At 39.9% G+C, this 22,506-nt stretch overlaps 1 protein-coding gene across 3 annotated transcripts in view; it reads right to left on the bottom strand.

The window, feature by feature from the left end:
* Positions 1–22,506, bottom strand: part of ZNF609 (zinc finger protein 609) — a 230,449-nt gene that overhangs the window by 193,878 nt on the left and 14,065 nt on the right. For all 3 annotated transcript variants that reach the window (XM_072613752.1, XM_072613739.1, XM_072613746.1), the window contains exon 2: positions 6,781–7,654. In XM_072613752.1, the coding sequence (XP_072469853.1) occupies positions 6,781–7,527 (747 nt within the window). In that variant the 5' untranslated portion in view covers positions 7,528–7,654. The remainder of the gene's footprint in view (positions 1–6,780; positions 7,655–22,506) is intronic.

The raw sequence follows: 22,506 nt of genomic DNA, 5'->3' as shown, positions 1-22,506 counted from the left end.
CCTAAGACATAGTACCCTCTCTCTCTTTGGCATCATGGGATATCTAGGTGCCAACATTTAATTTCATTTGTAAAAATAATTTTTCACTCTTGCTCATCTCTTCCAGCAGTGCATGCACAACCTGTGCTTTTCTCAGAGAGCTTCCTTGGAGATGTTTCTTCTGAGTTTGTTTCTTGAGCATCCCCATCATCATACCAGCTTTTTAGGGTGGGATTCTTTTTTTGTTTGCCCTTTCTTCCAGTCTACTTCCTGACCTAGGATGTGATGTTATGGCTGGGATTTGCCACAGTTCTGGAAGAAGGTCTGGGATGGTCCTGTTGTTGCTTTCTTGGGATATTGAATGTTATGTTATTACAGGAATCCAGGGACATGCTGAGGACCTGGCACACTTTGCTTTCAGTGCTCTCCAAATGATTTGATCCAGGACAAAGTCTGATCACTGTCCCCATGGTCTGAGTTCTACAAGTTCCTGACTTGGGTTTGGATCTGTCTGAGCGACAAGAGAATGCTGCCAGATTCAGCCCCAATCAGCCAGCTGGAAAGCTCTATTGGTGTAATGACAGAATTGTTGGCTCCCACTTTGGTCTGGAATTCCTGTTCTGATTATTCCTCTGCAGGCTGAGTTAGATATTGGAACTGAAATGACACTCTGCTTCTAGAGTCTAAGCTACATTGCTGCTTCTTGCTTCGAAACTTTCCCCTTTCTTGGTACACTACCCAGAACCCCCTCCCTCAGACTGTCACTCCTAGAAACTAGGTTCTTCTCTCAGTCCACCCTGGATCTGTGATCTAGAACTGCATAACTGAGAGATAAAACTGATACTTGGCTCCTGGCCCAGTTGCTGTGCTTTAGGATAGGTCTCATGATTTCCCAGGGGTTTGGGAACTCTTCTTGCCTCAGTGTATAGCACATATTCCCTGGGAACTAGAGTGCCCCAAGAGCAGAATGCCACTGGCCTGTCCCCAGAGTCCATGGACCTCTCTACCTCCCTATGCCAACCTGGGCTAGACAAATGACTTGAGTCACCATGACTTTCTCTGGATTTTCCCCATCAGGATTCAGTCTAGTGCATTTCTTAGATCTATTCTGGAGGAGGTTTTGGGGACAATAAGCTCCCTGTACCACTTCCTATTACTCCACCATTTTGCCTCTGCCTCAAGCAACACATTTCTAAGAAAACCCTTAGGTTGAGAATACAGAAAGATCTCACTAGCATAGTTTAAAATGTAAAAAGAATCCCTGAGGCTCAGCATAGTAGAGGAAAACCAGTGGATTCATTCAAATTTTCATTAGATAATTTATTTAAAAACTGTGGCCAGTGCTAATACATCTCTATGTACAGAGAAACATATAATCCTGGGACTAGGCTTGGAATTGTCACTAACTAGCACTCTACAAGTAAACCAAGTTAACCTCTCATTTGTAAAATGAGGCTGGACTCATCACCTAAGTCTCTTTTAGCTCCAAAATTCTAAGATGATCTGATTCTAAGACACAACCTCGATGGAAAGAACTAGCGAATAAGGGAAACTCAGGTAGGTGGGTGCTTGTTTATCCACACAAGTACCTTCCCCAAAAGCACAACTCAGTTCCATATAGGAAATTCAGAGGCTTTTTTTTTCCACAAAAGAAAATAAAGCATTCTAACAACACGTGACTCCAAGAAATAATGCAGAATGATGCCACCAAAATCTAAGAGATTAATCAGGAAGTAGGGAGAATGTGAGGGAAATTTTGGACAGGGTACAACCTGTGAGACAAGTTCAGCTTGGCTGACTGTTTTGTACACCCCCATGAGCTAAGAATGGTTTTCACATTTTTAAATGGTGAGAAAAAAATCAAAAGCACATTTTTTTATGTGAAAATTATATGAAATGCAAATTTCAATGTCCATAAATAAAGTTCTAATGAAACATAGCCACCACAACAGCACAGCTGAATAGGCACAACAGAAACCTTATATAGTCCTCTCCTTACTTTGCAGGGCTGCTCAGCACACCACAAACAGCAATAATGTTGTTCTAAGGTTATAACTCAATAGCATTTTGAGTGCCACGTGTGCTGACCACTGTACCATGACTTTTTTTTAAATCATCAATATATAGCCAAGAAAAGTGGACTTTGAATGTTGTGCTTTTAAGGCACAACATGTACATTATTTTGTCATCAAGTTGGATGACAAAAGCATTGTATTTATTGTGAAATGACACTAAAACAGTCCTAAATGAACATAATTTTTGTCTTGCTGCTGGACTTGATGACCATGGAGGAGAAAATGAGGATGATGACTTTGTGAGGCTCTTAAACGCAATTCACCCACAAGTCATCACTCTTGTGATGTCACTGGTCCTCTTCAAGAATGAAGGAAGTACAATATTCCAATGACATTACCAGACAGCATTCATCAAAATATTCCCAACTCAAAGGAAAGCAATAGGTCAGAAATACTGAAAAATGTTACATCTCCACACAGCAGAACTTCTTGACAAAAACAGAAAATGAGACTGCAATCAAAGTAAGTTTCTAAGTGGCTTGTTAGCCAAGCAAGGAAAGTCATTTATAGATGACAACTTAATTAAACTGTGTTTGACTGCAGTAGCCAAATAAACATGTCCAGAAAAAAATTAACTTGTTTTAAGAATATTAACCTTTTGGTTCATACGTTCATGGACTGATATCAGTATTTAGCTGTATCTATCTGCATGAAAAGACATTTTCAAAGATAAATTATGTAAAATATTACAGATAAGCATTAACAGATGTTAGAATGCATTCTTATTAGTATACCTTATTACAATAAGTCATACAATTGCTATTAGATTGCAAATTCTGTCAATAAACATTTTGTGGAAATCTGTTTTTTCTCATTATATAAGGTACCTAAGGTGCATCTACAAAATATACTCGATTTTACCTCTTGGCCACACAAAGCCTAAAATATTTACCATCTGGCCCTTTACCGAAAAGGTCTGCAAACTCCTGTACCAGACACAAGGCTGATCTCTCTTGGGCAACTTGAAGGCAGTAAAATAAGAAGCCTGAGCCAAGAAACATAAGCCAAGGGAAACAGGGCAGAAGTGAAAAGGAGAGTTCAAAAATGGCACAAAAAAGATATAGAAACACAAATGGAATTTTCAGAAGGCTGAAAAGCAAAAAAAAGCCAAAAGGGGTGGATGAAGGCTTTATTCATTAATCTATGTTCTAAATTTCCAAGTCCTTTACTCACCAGACTGTTGTGGCTACTTTAATACGATTTGAGGAAAAGGTAACACTTCCCAAAGCCTCCCAGCACCTGGCCCTGACATATCTAGGACACATAGATCACTGCTGTCTGTGCTTTGTAAACAGTTTTTTGTGTTTTGTTTTGGGTTTTTTTGGCTTGTCAGAATGGCAGCAGGAGCACAAGGAAAGGATAGGGAGGCATGCTCCCTGCCCCCAATAAAACAACCTATCAATCAAAGCCAAGCCAAGTGAATAGGAAAGAGTCTGAAGGTCTCTCTTGTTTATTCCTTAACATTCCCTTCCCCTACCTCCTCGGTGGGCAATCAGTTTTTAAAACAGTGACATTCACTAACAACTAAGGCCAGTAGTGACTGCCAGAAATCACACTTGATCATTCTTATATCCCAGGAAAGAGGAAGTATTTCTGGAAGCATATGAATACATGTGTGTATATGTACAGACATACACATACAGGTAACTTTTTTTTAATCAACATTTTCTAAAAGAAGTCTAAACCTATGGCATGTAGAAAAATGCTTTTGTTCATTCACTGACCAAGATAGAGGTACAGATACCTTGAGGAGGGCTAGGGTAGAGGCATTAGAAATGGTGGTGGGGCAAGTAGTCTGAACACTGCCTCAGCAGTGCAGATGAGGTACTCCTATCCCATATTCTCTCTTTCCTGCCTCTCAAAGCTAAATAGTAACATTTGCGACTAGTCATGGTGCACACATATAATCCAAGCTACCAGGAAAACTGAGAATGAGGATCTCTTGAGCTCTGGAATTTCTGAGATGCAGTGGTCTGTGCTGATAAACACTAACATGGGAGGAGAGTTACCCCCAGTACACCTAAACAGTTCAAGCCAGTGCTTCAGAGCCTGTCAGTAGTAGGATCAGGCCCACGTGTAGCCCCTAAACTTCCAGCCTGGGGGAAAAAGGAGAAATCCAATCTCAGAACTTAAAAAACAATTAATAATAATAACCGGCCTAGCAAATCATATTGAGGTATGAGTTTTCCCTCTTTATTACTTAAATGAAAAGTTCCTGGTTCACATTATCCAATTCCAGAACTAAACTAGGCTTTAGGGACTCTGATAAATTATCCCCTAAGATAGGCTGCCGGAGTATACAAAAAAACAGCCCTGGATCCCAAATGGACACTCTTATCTTGAAGAATTTGGGGGATGGGGTGAGGGTTGGAACTTCAAAGAGACTGTCAAAATTTTCCAGTAAGCTATCTTACCAACCAAAAAAAAAAAAATCTAAGTTTCTATTATGTGCACAACACTGTGCCAGCTCTTGTGTCACATGGAAGCAGCTCTCCACTACCTACTTTTTGGCTTTTCTCTCAGGTGTTCCTCAACTTCTGACTGTGTTTCAGCCCTGCTTTCCTTCTCCTATGCCAGAAATGCTCTCACTTCCTGTACTTTTGTGTTTATCTCCATAGCAACTTCTTCATATTTATTTAAATAATTGTTTATCTAAAAGCCAGAGAAGCTTGCGAAAAGCCACCTCCAACTGCAGACACCCAGCCTGAATTGAGGAAGAGGTCACTTGCTCATCATGGTGGTGCCAAACTGCAGCTAACCATTAGCCTCCAAAGCTCTAACAATTGTATCCTTCTTCCAGAAACTGAAGTCTAGCTGCTCTGTGTTCCATTTCCCCCACCCTGGCCCTTCCCCAAATCCTCACCTTAACCTTGTTCTCATAGGCTCACTGAAAGGCTAGGCACTTTCATTACTGGCTATATTAGCAAAAGCTAAATCTCTCTGGCACAAGGAATGTCATTAGCTGGATGTACAGCTGCTCTCGGCCCCACTCCCTGGACAGCAGCCACCCAGACAGTTTCAACACAATTACGGGTTACATTTGCCTCCTGCTTGGAGCCCTTCATACACGGACGGTAGACCAACTCTGCAAGTACTACACAGGTGCTCATCAGAAACTCTTTGTCAGCAAAGCGATCCAAGCTGAAAGGAAGATGGAGGCCCTTTTCAGTACTGGGAGAACTGGTCTCTGCAACTCTTCCAGAAGTAATTTAGAACATGTGGGGCAAGAGTTTCCTGACTAACAAGATCACAGTAGGAGTACAGCCAGCTACACAGAACAGACAAGTGAGTCTAGAACAAAAATAAGCACTTCCTCCACTTCTGGGACATTCCAACACAATAAAAACCATGTGGCCCTAAAGAAAAGGGCAAAACACAAGTACAGCCAGACAAATAATGCTAGTACTCAGGCTGGAAAAGAATGAGGTGCACTGAAGCATCTACACAGCACAAATTATACCTCAACCACTGCAGATGCCACTGAAAAGTGTCATTACTGAGAGAAATTCGTAGTCCTACTATCAGAGAGGCTCAAATATTGACAAGTTATATTGGTCTGGGCTTCTAGCAAAAGAAGGGTAGTGCCCACTGGACTCCAGGTAATAAAAGGGCACCAACCACCATGACATAACACATCCAACATCTATTGATTATACACATATGGAAATAAGCACAGCTTCCTGAAGCTGATGTCATCACAGAGAAACCAACTCAGACTGCATCTGCTTGGATCTGCTGAAAGCACAAGGTGAACAGAGCACAGAACAGGGAAGCAGGAGTCAATGGCACACAACTTTCTTTTTGTTTTGTGCAGTAAACTGTAAGGTATAGGAGCAGCCTGACCCCCAAACTCAGATGTCCTCTTTGTGAACTGAACTCCCAGATCTTCCCAGGATTATAGGCTCATCTCCCAAGCTCACCTGGAAGGAAAAGAAACCTTCCTTTGTAAGTTACTAAGTAATGCCAAGGGAAAAAGGGATTCCAGAATGGGACACATTTGGCCAGGAACCAAGTTCTTTCAGTGCGCGCGCACGCGCGCACGCACACACACACACACACACACACACACACACACACACACACACACACACACACACACACACACACACACACACCTCTCTCTGGGGCACAAACATTGTTATTCCCATTTATAGATTCTTCCAAAACCTAACCCTGATCTGTCTGTTATCACCAGCCTCGGCTTCAACATACGGTGCTAATATTTTCTGGCCTTTCAGGTCCTCTGTTCCCACTCTTCTTTTTGAATTGTTAGAAACAGAACGCACATCCTAGTCTCCACAAAACTTTTGGCCTTGCTAGAAATCCACATTTTCAATCCATACATACATCTAATCCAAGTCCAGCTCCTACTCTGGCCCTTTCCTACAGCTTACGTGAGAGAAGAAATTGGGTCTCATTGAAGGTTTGATGAACACCTAAGGTTTGACTCCAGAACGTAAAGGAATGTTTTCCAATTCAGCCAAAAGGAATTATATTCTGGAAAGTAACTAGGTCTAAGAAGAGAAACTCTGCTCCTAAAATGCTCATGCTATCTAAAGAACCCACAGAGAATCACACAACTTGGAACAAAATCACACCATCACTCCCAGCTGCTTTGACCTTTTAGTGGCCGTTAACCATAAACAAATAAATGGACCTCTCAGGGAGTACACACATCTTTTGGCAGTCAGTATAATGCAGGCCACCACATGTGAATAACTCTTACCTTTTCAGACTTGACTTTCTTCAGTGGACGGCACTCACTCTCCCCTTCCTCTGGCTCCTGCTTAACTCCCAAAGGGTTGAGTGCTGTCCCAGGCTCAATGGCTATACTCCCAAGTGGCTCTGCAGTTCCAGTGTCCACCCCTGCACTTCCATCATACTGGTTGCCCCGTCCTCCCAGGGCAAGAGGCTGAAGAACCCCAGAATCCTTCTCTGAACAAGTCCCCATTCCCTCATTTCTCTCCTTCTTGCTCTTCGAGGAGTTACTCTCCTTCTCCTTCTTAGAGCTCGCCACATTTCTGGATGCCTTTGCAGCCTTCTCTGAACCCTTGGGGGCAATAGCAGTTACCAGACTTCCTGCATTAGCACTGTCCCCTGAGCGTCCCTGAGCTTCTTTCTTACCAGATGCCCCTTCACTTGCTGTGAACAAGGAAGCCCCTGGGGTAGGCTTTCCACTGTCCTTGCCACTCTTACTCCTTTTCGATTTTGATTTGCCTTCCTTCCCTTGTGGTCCTGGCACTGGGGTCACAAACTTGATGTTGTCCGGCAGTGTGGCCACAGCATTGGGGGCTGGTAGCCCCACCTCTTTCGAACCTGACATCTCCAGTTTCTGCTGGTCCTTTTCCAGGTCAGCGTCCAGGTCAATGATGAGATTCCCTACTCCAATGTCCCACTCATCCCCACTGTCGTACGTTTCAACTGGGTTTGCATCTACTCCTTTCCCTCCGGAGGCTCCACTGCTCAAGGACATCTTAGAGTCAACGTCCCACCTCGAGATTCAAGCCTCTTCCTTGCCCCCAGCTTTCCGATTTTCAGCTGTAGCTATTTTCTCAGACCTGTAACAATCTTCAGGATACGCCCAGTGGACAACATCATTGCTAGAAGAGAGAAAACAAAAAGAGTTGTTTAAAAAAAAATGAAACCTGCCGCAAGTCTCCATATGGAAAGGACCCTTCCTAAGGGATCATTTTATATATGAAGACAGACAAGACAAACAAACAGGTTAACTTTGTATTTCTCATTCAAGTCATACTATAAGCCCTGGGGTAAAATCAGCATCCACACTACTTCCCCAGGGAGAATACAGCATTTTCAACTGCCTAATTTGATTCTGTGATAAATCTTGCATTCAACATCCTTTAGTATTAGTTCCCTCCATCTCAGATAATCTCAATACTACTATCCCTGCCAGCTGGCAATCCTCCTTCAATCAATACAGGCCCCAGCAGGTCACAGCTCATGGAGCCATCAAGACATTATTCCTACCCTCCTGCTCTCACTACCTCATGCTCAATTATTTGAGCCTCTACATCATCTATATTATTCTCCTTTCTGCATTTGTATCTCCAGCACCTAGAACAATGTCTGATACACAGCAGGTGCTTAATGGAGATTTGCTGGTTGGCTGATTTGGCTACCTAAAGCCCAGTTAAATGTTTTTAGGTTCTTCTACTAGCAGAGCAGATCTCAGCTACAAATGTTTCCCATGACTCTCCTGAAGCAAAAAAGAAACAATCTTACTCACAACTAACACTGGAGAAAAAAATGCAAGTAACTACAAAAAAAATACCTAACACCAAGAGCATGGGCTGGCAGGCTTCAAGGAACATACCTTAAGAAAAGATTCAGCCAATCAGCTTCAGTTAATAGGAATTTAAAACAGTACTGCCTCCATGGAGGCATTATTCATACTTCCTTAATTCCTCTTGCCTCAATCCTGTGTTCTACAGTGAGATCTCTGAGACAAGAAACACTGTCATCAATCAGACAAACAAGAAAAATTCTCTCTCTCTTACTCTCACGCTCATGGCGCGCGCGCACGCACGCACGCGCACACACACACACACACACACACACACAATCTCTCTCTCTCTCTCTCTCTCTCTCTCTCTCTTCCTTTCTCTCAACCTCAGCAAGAGAACAGACTGTGAAAAACATAACTATAAGGAAGCTGTCCCAAGGAAGCTAGGTAGCTATCCAGAAATCCAATGTGACCAGGATACATGTTTGCGAGCAGGCTTTTAAGGCCAGAAGAGAATTCATAGAAATGGAGGCTCTTCTGAATTGCTATTGTCTTCCTATGATGTTGAATATGTAAGATGTATCATGAGAAATACTTTCCAACTTTTCTAAAATTCAACTTCCCAATTCCAATAGGATTGGCTACTTAGTAGTTGATTCTGGTGGTACACTCCAAAGATAGAAACACTACCGTAAAAATGCCAAGGATTCTTTAATCAGCCTGTCAGAAGAAATCACACTATTTCCCATCTGCTCTCTAAAGCATCCCTGGCTCTATAGAGCTAATAATCAAGTCTCTGAGAGGTCACCCCAGGAGGTGTGGTAACATGCTGGAAATGAAAAGCACTAACCTCTTTCATCAATGGCAGAGAAAGTGCCGAATTGGGGAGAACCTATGCCCTACAAAATCTGTAAGTCACTTTACACTTACAAACACTATCGTACAGATTTTCCTCCCTTCCTTGTTCGCTTTCCCACAGACTAACCATAATCCACTTTCTGTCTTGGAATGAGCACAACAACCAGAGTGACCTACCTGACTCTGGAGTCCTCTCCCTGTTATGCTTTGTTCGTACAGCTGAGATCACTGAAAAGCTGTTCTCTGTCTAGATGTGCCTATGTACAACTATCACTCTACTCTCCCTTCACCGCACCCCGAAGTACTTACTCCTGTCAATATGAAGTGATCCATCACAACACCAAAAGCTTGAAACTGTTATCCTAGCACTCCTTCTGAAAGTCAGTTTTTATGCCTAAATAGCTTGCAATTTGAAATCACTACCACCAGTACACTCACAAGCCCCTTGTATCTGGACAATGCATTTTCCCAGATGAGGCCATGGAACATGCCAACATCAATCTCAGAAGGCATGTATTCCATAACCAAGGATTCTCCGTGAGTGTTCCAACTGAGAAACTTTCCATTTACTTATTCCACATATGCCCAGAAGGCACCAATATCAAATTACATGTCCAAATATGAGTAATTTCATTTTGGGGGGGAAGATGCTTCTTCTCTACCTATAGTTCTTTACCTTCCTATTAAGTTCAAGTAGGTCACTTAACCTCAGACTCAATTTCCTCCTCTATGAAATAAGGATTGGGATACTTGCACTTCATACATCAAAGGATAACTGGGAGGAAAAGCATTTTGTAATCTGTAAAGTAGAAGGTACATGAAATAGTTATGGAAGAAGAGTTTGAAGAAGAAGATTATTAACTTTTTGTATGTGTTGGAGTCCTTTGAAAGTGATGAAGCTTATGGACCCCCCTTGTCAGAAGTGTTTTTAAATTCATATAATATATGGGATTACAAATTAAGTCAATTAAATAGAAACCCAATTGTGAAAAGAAAAAGTTTGAAAATCACCCAAACTCATGGACGCCCCCCCCCCTTGAAATCTACCCACAGACTCCCTGGAAATCCATTGACCTGATGTTAAGAACCTCCAGTTTAAAGTGTCTCACTCTTCATTAATCCAATCATTATAGCGTCTCTGTAACCACAGATAATAGCAAACTCTAGGTTTCAGTTACCTCATCTGCAAAATGGAGATGATAGTCATACCATCTATTTCACAAGTATAAAGGAACCATGGCAATCTTCACCCAAGGCTATAAGGGAAAATGTTACAAATCATAAAAAAAAAAATTCTATAATCAATTCTTATTTTTGGAGAAATTCAAACAGAGGTTCTCTCTACTTGGTCCCTTTGAGGAACTGTCTATTAAATATAAAAATCCTATGCCTCCACCCTATTTCTTACAAGCTGTGAATTGTTAGCTGGCTAGCATTTACATATCACTCTAAAGTTTACAAAATACTTTTCCACATATCTCATTTGACAGAAACCAGGTACACTGGAAGGAGGAAACTTTATTATTTAGGCATTGTACAGAATATAAATAGAGAGAGAGAGAGACAGAGAGAGTCTGGGGGTGGGGGGGAAGAGAAGAAAGTGAGAGAACATGTTCCCCTAGTCAGTATCTCATAGCTTATATTTTTTTCTAGGCAAGCAAAATGGCGTAGCAGATATAGCCCTGGACTAGACATCAGAAAAGCTAAGATCTAGTCCACACTCTGCCACTGGAGATCAACATGACCTTAAGCAAATTATTTCAGTGCATCTCTTGGAACCTTAGAATTTTGGCTTCTCCATATAGTGGCAATGTCTGACCCTTCCTAAAGTCATGGAAAGTAAAGAACGAATGAAATCGCACAGCTAAAGAGAATAAAACAATGCAAACCTAAGTTTGTGTTCTTAGCCTCACGAAGCTCTTGTTCTAAAATTGAATCTTTAGAGAAAATACAGACTGTGATTATGATCCCTGCTACTGAGCACACTGGTTTTTCCAAAGAAAAAAAAAGAGAGAGGCTTTGTAAATTTGATCTTACAAAGCAAATGACAGGTGGCCCACATTCAGCGAAGTATTGCCAAAGAAAACCAACACTAGTCCTTCCCTCTCTCAAACTCTGTGCTATCTTTCAAACATGACCTACAGATGAAATTTCATCACCTCTTCATTTTAAAGTTACTCCTAACCTCAAGGCATTAGCCATAAAATCATGGGTCGATTAAGACTCAAGTTCAACCTAGCTTCAAATCCTTTGAAACTTCAAAGTAAGGGAGAGAATAACCAAAGCTGGAGGTTTTTTTTTGAATACCTAGAATCTGTCTTCTAAATTTGACATGTTGAGGAGGGGGGAAGAAATCCCTACATCCTGTTTGACAGCAAATCTCTTCTTGTAAACTATATTTCTTCTGCAGGGCTTGATAACCCTGTAAACTGTCAAAGAACCACTGGAATATAACTGTCTTTTGTTCAACTTAAATACTATTCTAAACTCATCTACTAAGTGAGCTCCAGCTGAGTCACCTTGACAGAGCGAAACAACACAGACTCTACTCAAGCTGGATTTGGGTTCATATCCCCACAGCTACGTTTAAGACTTGTAGCCTTGGGTAAATTATTTAAGTTCTTAGGTTTTCAGTTTCCTAATATACACTAAAATGAAGGGAGTTTGACTAGCAGGTCTTTAGAGGTCCCTCTTGTATCTAAGTCTAAAATCCTCTGACCAAATTGGTGAGGGGTATAATATGTAAGTCATTCTTTGTGACTTTAAGCTACACAGCTGGAAGAACAGGCCTTTTGCTCTCCACAGGCCACACTTCAGCAGACCTCACCAAGGAATGAAATTTCCACAGGCAACACCATCAAGAAACAATCACTTTCCCAACAGGTCCCTCCCTTAATTACTTTCATTAATTACTGTAACAAAAGGAACTGAATCATCTCAACTACCTCAGTTAACAGCTTAGTCCCACAAAGGGGGATACACCCATTTAAAACAACAGATGCAGTTCAGCTTTCTTGCATTTGAAAGGAAGACTCATCCATTTGTATCATTTAAGGACAAGGTGATAAGAAAACGGTTTCCACAAGTCACAGTGTGGGTCAAACCCCCTAGAATAATGCATATACCTAGTTCAGTGGTCTACATATGCTATCATTCTTCAGCAAAAAAGGATTATGAGGCCTGATTTGCTTCATATAACAAACTGCCAACACAAGGGGGGAGGGGTGGAGTGGAGGTAGAAGAGCAGTTTTGCACCCCTGTGACAAGCAAACACAATTTTTGTTCAGTTTAATACATAAGCATTTACAGCATGCAAAATGTACCCACCACAAGCACTCTCATATGGAGAAACTCCTATGTCTTTGTCTCCTTTGCTGGATCCTCCCTATCATACTCTCTAACTGTAAGTATTCTTCAGAATTCCTGTAGGTTATGTCCTGGGTGTTTTCTCTTCTTCCTCTATCGCACCAATTTGGAAGGATTTAATTACCATCTCATTTAATTATCTTTCTGGTCGCAATCTCTCCTCTGACCTCCAATTTCACATCTCCAACTGCCTTTCAGACATCCTGGATTTTCCAGCAGGCATCTTAAATTCACTATGCCCACAGTGGAATTCATTTTCTTTTCCCCTCAATTCTCTCTCCCTGCCTCTTCTCTGTTAGAGGGCAACACAATCCTCCCCGTTCCACAGGCTCAAACCCAAGTGTCATCCTGGATTCCTTACCATCTCTCACTCTACTCCCCCATATACAATCTGGTGCTAAGGCCTGTCAATTTCACCTTTGCAGCATCTCTCAAAAACACCCACTTCTCTCTGACACTGCCACCACTCTAGTGCAGAACTCACTTCACACCCAGGTTAGTGTAATAGCCTGATGGTGGGTCGGCCTGCCTTAAGTTTCTCCCCACTCCAATCCACCTTCCAGCCACAAAAGTGATACAGTCAGTATTCTTAAACTGCAGGTCCAGTTGTGTTACTCTACCCCTGACACCCCTTCTTGGCCCACTCCATTCCCCTTTCCAATGGCTTCCTATTCTCTCAAAATGCTCCGCTCAGCATTCACAGCCCTTCATAGCCTAGCTCCTCCTACCTTTTCAGTTTTCTTATACTTTATTTCCCAGAATGCATTCTTCCATCCAGTGACACAAGCCTGCTGGGTGTTCCAAGAACAAGACACTCCATCTCTCAGCTCTGGGCATTCTCTCTAGCTATCCTCCATTGGTAGAAGGTCTCCCTTCTCCACTCGGGCTACTGACCAACCTGGCTTCCTTTTGTTGTTGTCATATCCATTTAGTTGTGTCCAACTCTTCCTGAGACCATTTGGGGTTTTCTTGGCAAAAATACTGGAATGGTTTGCCATTTCCTTCTCCACCTCACTTTACAGATGAGGAACTGAGGCAAACAAGGTTAAGTGACTTGCCCTGGGTCACACAGCTAGTGTCTGAGGCCACATTTGAACTCAGGTCCTCCTGATTCCAGGACCAGAGTTCTATCCAATGTGTCACTTACTAAGAGGAGCCTGTAAGGCTCTCTATTCTCCACTCCAACTACTGACCTCCCTGGCTTCCTTTAAGTCCCAACTAAAATCCCAGCTTCTACAGGAAGCTTTCCCCAACCACTTTTAATTCAAATCCCTTTCCTACTTCTCCTTTATATAGCTTGTTTTTGTATATACTTGTTTGCATATTGTCTCATCTTAAACTACTCAAGGGCAGGGACTAACTTTTGCCTCTTTTTATATCCTCATTGCTTAGCACAGAGCCTGATACATAGTAGGGGCTTAATAAATGTTTACCAATTGATTGAAAGACGTTTATTTTTAAAAAATAAAGACACTAAGGCTCTTCTACCAGCGGGTCAAGAAACAAAGGTCAATTTCCATCTAGAGTGAGCAATTTAAAGATTATAAAGATAGGTGCAGACCCTGCATATAGATCTTGTACAAAAGACGCCTAACTTTGTGATTTAATATAGAGTGGACTCATACGTAAATGCTTTGAATTCCAGGAAAGGAGTGATTTCTAATTAATTCTTCACTCAAACATTTGTTAAAAGCACGTTACTTTTTAAAATTAAGTTGTATTAATGGTTTTTGTTATTACTTCAAAATCATTTCTGGTTATATACCACACCATCCCTACAATTATGCCTCCTTTATAACAAAGAAAAACAATTGGTTAATGTGAGAAGCATGTTTGCTCTAGAAAGAACAATACTTGTTGTGAAGCCAGAAAAGTTCTCTTTACATTTATTTTACATTCATTCCAAATCAATGGGAAACTCTCTAAAGGAGTGCATTTGCTCAGACAAATGCCAAGCGTTTATGCTGTTCCCAATTTGAATTTCCCCCTTGCTCTCCATTAGCTCGATGAAACCTCCTAAACAGCCCACTTCATGTTGTCTTACTTGATATGTTCCCCCTCAAACAGTTCATTAAGCAAGCATACAAGCTTCTGACCTCTTCATCAAAAGCCTGGTTCTTGTAGATCACAGCTCTGATTAGAGTCAGTTACCCCTGACTTATATCCTATTATCACTCAAATCTGGGAGTGGTTTTAATCCTGTGGAAACAGAATTCCTTCTTTTGCTTCTCACAAGTAATAACCTATACAGTGGCTCATCTGCCAACATATGCAATATACTACCATAGTTATCCATTAAAAGCTTATACACTCCTTGAGAAAGTCTTCTATACCAGTTGCTTCCACTTCCTCCTGCTTCTCATTCTTCTAAAACCTCTGTAACGTCTTCCTATTTCATCACTCATTCAGCTATCTATTTCAAAGTTACTAATGATCTCAATTGCCAAATCTAATGGACTTTGTTCAATCCCCATCCTTGACTTCTATGCAGCATTTGACACTTGTTCATTCTCTCTTCCTCTCTTTCTAAGCGCTTCTGGAGACTAGAAGCAGAGAGACTAATTGGGTCAGAGCCACAGTCAAGGCAGAAGTGATGAGGACCTACAAAAGGATAGTGACTATAAGTGTGAGAGACTTTCTGGATATATCACAAATTAAAACTTGGCACCTGATTGGCTATGAGGTTGAGGGAGAAAAGAGTAAAGAATAACCTTTGACAAAGGGCTAGATCTAGGGGAGAAGATCACTGAGAGCACGGAACTAGAGCTAGAAGGGACTTCAGAGGTATCTAGCCCAACCCCTGCATACTACAGACAAGAAGGTAAGTCCCAGGAAGGTCAAACAATTCATTCACAAGTCAAAGACTTGTAAAAGTTAGATGTAAGACCTGAACCTAGGTGTTTCGACCCCACTACTTTCTGTCCTGTCCTAAAATTGACTGGATATAATAAGGGGGAAATTAATGGGCATTTAATATTCACTAAATTGATACATTCCTATCTATTATTAAAAGCATAACTGGAAACAATAGGGAAAAATCAGTCACCCCAAATTCACAAAAGTTGGGACATTTTACTGACCTATACCAAGTTTTCTTAGGACCTCAGAAGTAGATGATTCTGCAAAAAGGTTTTTTTTTTTTGTGATCCCATAATACAGTAAGCATCTGAAAGATCATTGCCTTCTTTCAAATTTGAACCTGTTTCTCTAATCACTTATTTAAGAACCCAAGTCAATAAATACTCTCATACTAGATATTCTGCCTGTTCACTTCATCTAGATATTCTGTGTCTCATAGTGGATTCACAGAACTATGACATCAAATACGAAAATGGGAAAATACACACCCATCCACACACCCTCTAAAGATACACTATTATAGAATTTCAAAATTCATATTATCCAAATCCCATATATATATACATATACATGTGTGTGTGTGGCATTTCTTGAGTTAACAATTTCTATGCATTTATTTGCTACACAACATAATTTAACTTTGCATGTGGTTACCTAAAATTTATTTCCTTTAAACTTCCATGGTGTAATTTTAAGACTTGGTGAATAAGTCTGTATTCACCTATCTACATGCCTCAGAATATTAGAGAATCTAATCTCACTTCTTCTTTTTAGTCCTCCTAAACTGAAAAAAAAATTTTTTAATCTTCTCAAAAGGTAGCCCTTCAATCCACCTGATCATTAGTTCTTTAATTTTTTCTAGCTCCCAATCACAACTGCACAAAGTGCTCTAGAAGTTGATGAACCACAGTTTTATGCAAGGATAGTCTATTTTCTTTTTTGTTTGTTTCTGATACCTTTCCTAATAACAACAAACATCTTGACAAAAACTTTGGAAAAATTTCTAGGAACAATTTATAATTCCTGAGCGAGCAGCTCTCATCATCCTATACCCATAGTTTGAATTCTTCCCCTCCCCTCAACCCAAATTCATCACTCACCCATGATGAAATGCATCTACCATTTTTCTTTCCATTCATAAAGTTGCTCAAAATGTTCCTTTAGTAAATACTCAATAGCTTGAACTACCTAGCACACACTCACACTGCCTAGCACAAGAAAATTTGGAGCTTGAAAGAACCCCAGACATCATCCAGTCCTCACTTTGCAAACAATTTGGCCTGAGTTACACAAGCTGGGAACCCATCAAAGATTTAAACCCAGGCCCTCTCACTCCAAAATAATAGGTTCTTTCCATTATACTACATGGCCTACACCAAATGAATGCCTAGAATTCCTTTTGTAAATCATTTTAAAAAGCACTAAATAGGACCATTCAAAAGAGCCCTTTGATCACTTCCAATTAGTCCCTTTGCCTCCCTGTTTCTTCAGCTGTCATCTACAAAATTCCCATTAAATCTCTGATTTTCTGATCCTTACCATTTATTTGTCTACCAACCTAATTTCCTATCTATAACAAAACATTTGCCCACAACTGAGACAAACTTATCCACTGCTATCAAGTATGGTATATTGGAAAGAACCCTAGACACTCCTGCTAAATTCTTCATGGGCAATATTACTTTAGATCTGTTTTGTACATGCCTGTATACACAAATAAGCTCCCTGAAGATCGTCTCACTTTTTGTCTCCACTATTAGCACAATGCCCTGGACGTACAGTAAGCACAACTGCTTCTTCACTGACTTAACTAGGCACTTGATAGATAAATATGTATTAATCTAGGGGCAGAGCCTAGGCTTCACTCACAAGTATGATGCTGGATAAATCATAAAGCTAATGGACTGAGAGCTGGAAGAAACCATAAAGATAATTTTGTCCAACATTCATTTTATAGAAGAGAAAACTAGAACCCAGAAAGGGCTATGTGCCAAAATGACAGGGGAGCAGGAATCTGAAACCCTCTGACCCCCATATCCATTGTTCTTTCCACTTCAAGACACTGAAGTTCAAGGAGTGCTGGGCAAAGGGCCTCAGTCATCCATTTGTGGGATTCCTTCCTGCTCTAAAGTCTCATCAATTTGCATGAAACCTTGTCAAAGACATTTAAAACTAAATAATGTCAACTCAGTTAAATATTTGTCAAGCATCGATGGTCACATCACTATGCTAAGCACTGGAAGAGATAGTCCTTGTCCTAATGGAGTGGTTCCCCTTTATTCATATAATAGTTGGAAACAAACCTCCTTCTAGAAACCATACTTTTTGTGTGTCTTTTCCCACAAAGGTTATATCTGCTTAAATGAGGAGCATATGGAATGGTCTTGTCCTTTAGTATAGATTTAGTATGAGAGAGAGAGATGTAATGTGGTATAATGGTTATAATCCTAGCCTTGAAGTCAGTCAGGAATACCTGGATTTAAATCCTACTTCAAGAAATAACTAGCTTGCTGAACAAGTTGTGGTATATTAATGTAATGAAATACTATTGTGCTATAAGAAATGAGGAGCAGGCAGACTTCAGAAAAACCTGAAAAGACTTGAATGAACGGATGCCAAGTGAAGTGAGCAGAACCAGGATAACATTGCACACAGTAACAGCCACACTGTGGGATGACTAACTTTGAGAGACTAAGCTCTTCTCAGCAATGCAAGGATCTAGGATAATGCCTGAAGACTCACAACAGAAAATGCCATCCACTTCCAGAGAAAGAGCTTTGGAGTCTGAATGCAGATCGAAGCAGATTATTTGCTCTCCTTTTTTCTTTTGTTTCTTCTTTCCTGTGGTTCCTCCCATTGGTTCTAATTCTTCTTTACAACATGACTGATACTGATAGGAAAATATATTTATTATGAATGTATATTGTAGAGCCTATATCAGATTGCATGCTGTGTTGGGGAGGGGGAAGGGGAAGGGGGGGAAGAAAATTTGGAACTCATCTTATGGAGGTGAATGTTGAAAACTAAAAATAAACAATTCTTAAATTAAAAAATGAATGTAACTTAAAAAAAATCTCAGTGTCTTAGTTTTGCTCATCTGGAAAGAGAGGGGTCAGAAATGATAACCTCTAAAGAGCCTTCAAGCTCTCAATTTACAATTCTATGATTTCATTATTTTACTTAACATGGGAGTGAAACTCAGCAGTCTATAGTCCACAGCCACTCAGAAGCTTGTAATCAAGTCTATCACGAAAAGTTCCAGCTCTTCAGCCTGACGTTCAAAGGCTTTCTGGAATCTGGAACTATCTACCACCATTCTCGTAATATTCTCCCTGTACATTACACTACAGCCAAACTGAGTGACCTGCCTCTTCCATCTATGTTCCACACTTTCCCTTTTCTATCATTTTGTTCATACCCTTCCTTACCTATGTTTTCAATATCAACCCTCTTCACTTGAATTTCTAAGAAATAAAAATGATACCTACTCCTTAAGGGAGTACACTGAAAAAGTGCTCTATTTTTCATCAAAAAAACCTAGGCTCAAATTCTAGCTTCGTCATTTACTATGTAACCTTGAAGTCTCAGTTTTCTCATCTGTAAAATAAGTTTGGACTCGGTGATTTTTGAAGTCCCTTCTGGCTTTTAAAATTATGATCCTGGCATATTATGTCTCACTTGGTAATGATCTCTCCCCACTAGGTCTGGTTCTCCCCATACTCCCCAGCCTTACAAAGGACTCTGTAGCATGTCCTTCACTTGACTGCAAACTCCACAAGGACAGGAACTATGTCTTATCTAAATTTTGCATTGCACTCAGGACCTTGCACAAAATGTTGTAAATAATAGACAATTAAATATTTGCTGAATTGAATTGAATTCTTCAATCAATCACATGCCAAATCTGCTAATTTCCGAGGAGAACTATCTTTTATCCCTCCAAAGCTGAAAGTTCTATCATTTCAATAATTTCACTTTTGAGCTGATTCAAAACGCATAAGGAGATCTTATTTTGTCACAGTGACTCATCTATATTTTCTTTGTCAATTAAGACCAGAACAGAGGTTGTTATTAGCAATTAAAGCAATAATTTCAGTCAATAAGCATTTATTAAACACCTACTATGTGCCAGGCACTGGGGATATGTAGAACAGCAAAAACGGTCTATGCTTTCAACTCAAGGAATGCACAACCTAATGTGGAAGACAACATGCAAACAAATACATACAAACTAGATATATGTAGGATGAACCAGAGAGAATCTCAGAGGGAAAGGGGAAGATGGGAAAAGGCTTCAAGAACAAGGTGGGATTTGAACTGAGACTTGAAGGAACCCAGGAAACTGAGGTAAGATGACGGAAAATTTAAAGCATGGGAGATGGTCAGCAAAGATGCATGGAGACAGCAAAAAAAAAGGTTTTTTGGAGGAACAGCAGGAAGGCCAGTGACCACGGAAGTGAGGAAGGTGTAAAAAAGTTGACAGAGTAGGATAGAGTCAGGTGATAAAGGGCTTTTAAAAACAAACAGCAGCAGATAGCCTAATAGACTTGGAGTCAAGAAGCCCTGTGTCTGAAAATATGTCTCACACACTTACAAGCTTTTTGATTTAACCTCTCTAATTCTCAGTTTCTTAATCTGTAAAATGCATGCAGGATAATGCCTGTATGTGCTTACACAGGTAGTACTACGTATTTTACAGGGAAAAAATATTTTTTCCATAAAATGAGATAATGTATGTAAAGTGTTCTGCAAATCTCAAAGTGCCATGCAAATGTCAGCTATTATTAATTGCAGTCCACAGAAGGCAGAAATGGAAATCAGAATTATAAAATATAAAATGTGATGAGAAGGGAAGATTAAGTTGTTCAGTCACTTTCAGTTGTGTCTGCCTCTTTATGACCCCATTTTGGAGTTAAAACCCAATAACTAAATGCAATGATATAACCAAGGGATTATTTTCCTTGCTTTTGCAAGTGAACTGCCATAACCCAGGAACTTTGATCACTACCAGCTAAGAACAGATCAGGCCAAAATAAAATTCCCTTTTTTTGACAGTGCCACTGGGCTGACATGTTAAGGGAGAATGCTACAGGTATAGCATAGCACGATGATTTAGGAAGGTATCTGACAAAGTTTCTCACTATAACCTTTTGGACAAGATAGAGAAATGTGGGTTGGATGGTAGGATGTTCGGGCAAAGTCAAAGTTGGTTGAAGTGTATTACAAAAGGAAGTTGATAAATTCTTTCAGTGAGTGTCACCAACAGACATAAGTCTATGATGTCTGTGTCTCTGCACTGGACCTCTTGTTCAAAAACTGTCACAGGGAAAATTAGATGAAATCACAGATTCTTGAAATGTGCACCTCAAATTCTTTCTATACGTTGTACCACATTTTACAGGTTTTCCTAACTGGGAAATCATTCAATTTTCTCCATGAACTGTTAATACATCAATCAGCAAGATGTGATAGGATAGGGATCCCCACCCAGCATCTAGTCCAGAGGTAAGGGACCTGTGGCAGGTTTCCCATTCCTGATAGTCATTCTGATCCTTGACTGACATAGTAATATAATAACATGTCACTGGGTTTTTTTTGGAGTAATACTTTATTCCAATTTTCTTCACATTTGTTCATAATTCGGCTTTTTCTAAAGATGACTATGATGGATGTTTTTGAAGTTTCCCTTTCCCAAAAGAACAGTGATCTTAATTGTGTTTTCAATCACTACTTTTTCAGTCATAGTTCACTCATAGATACTTTTTCCCCTATTTGAGCTGGCACATTTTAATATTTCCAATTACATGTAAAAATTTAATTTTTTTTTTTAATTTTGAGTTACAAATTTTCTCCCTTTCTCCCTGCACTCTCCCCTCACTAAAAAGGCAAACAATTTGATATAAGCGATACATAAACAGCACAGATACTTATTCAATTATTGGGACAAAATGTAGGCCATTCTTTGTGGATTCTAATACCATCTGCCCTAGGAAGTAATTGTCAAAGCCAAAATACCTGCCTCCACAATTCCCTCCTAACAAAGCATACCACCACCTTATATGTGTCCTATTATTATCCCTATACAGACTGATCTTTTGCAGCTTCCCCTATCTTATTGAACACTTTCAGTACGCAGGCTTATTCAAAGTGATTGCTTTTGTCACAGTTTGTTAAAGCATGTTTCTATCCACAGGGATTCAACAGTACTTCCTCTGACCAGGACAATGCAGAGGTTAAGAAGCAAAGTAACTGCTAATATTTCAACAACAGAAACTTTTTTTTAATTAATCAAATACTCAACATTTGAGTAAAGACATTAGCTAGATCTTAAATCTAAGTGGCTAAAATTCAAACAACTACAGATGTTAGCAGAGACAAGCTTTAACATATAATAAGGAATATCTGTCCATCACTCAGGTAAATGTGGCAGCTAAAAGTGGACAATGCTTAAAGTCCAACAGCCACATTCTGAAACATTATTTAACAAATATTTACTATGTACTGTCTATGTGAAAGGTACTATGGAGAAAACAAAAATTAACAAAAAATTAACAAAAAACAAAAATTAAGATTCTTGCCATCAAGAATCTTATGGCCTAGTAAGAAAAATATGACAAACACGTGTAATTAATACAAACCACTCACTAGGAATGGTTTTAAAAAATATAGTACATTGAATGTGATCAAATGAATATTTGAATATAAAGCACCTCAAAAACCTGAGAGCACTATACAAACGTATACTACCATGGAACTCAAATCAAAGAAGGATTCATGGAGAAGTTAAAACACCAATTTCAAGAACAAGCAGGTGGGGATGGGGAAGGGTAGAGGTATGGCTTCAGCAAGGTACAAAAAGTGTATTAACTAAGATCACGGAACAACAAATTGTCTAGTTTGTTTGGACCATATGGGGTCCAGCCTGATATAAAGGAAAAAAACAGACATGGAACCAGGAGACCTAGGTTTATATGTCAACTTCAAAGTTTATCAGCTATGTGTCCTTGAGCAAATCACTTTCTCATTCTCACCTACCCAATCTGTAAAACAAGAATAATACTTGAATTTAACTAACTCACAGGATTGAGGGGAAGACACTTTGTAAATGTGAGCTATCATTATTAT

This window comes from Notamacropus eugenii, chromosome 1, assembly GCF_028372415.1.
Source record: "Notamacropus eugenii isolate mMacEug1 chromosome 1, mMacEug1.pri_v2, whole genome shotgun sequence".
NCBI classification, from domain to species: Eukaryota; Metazoa; Chordata; class Mammalia; order Diprotodontia; family Macropodidae; genus Notamacropus; species Notamacropus eugenii.
This window is presented reverse-complemented; position numbering and strand designations above follow the sequence as displayed.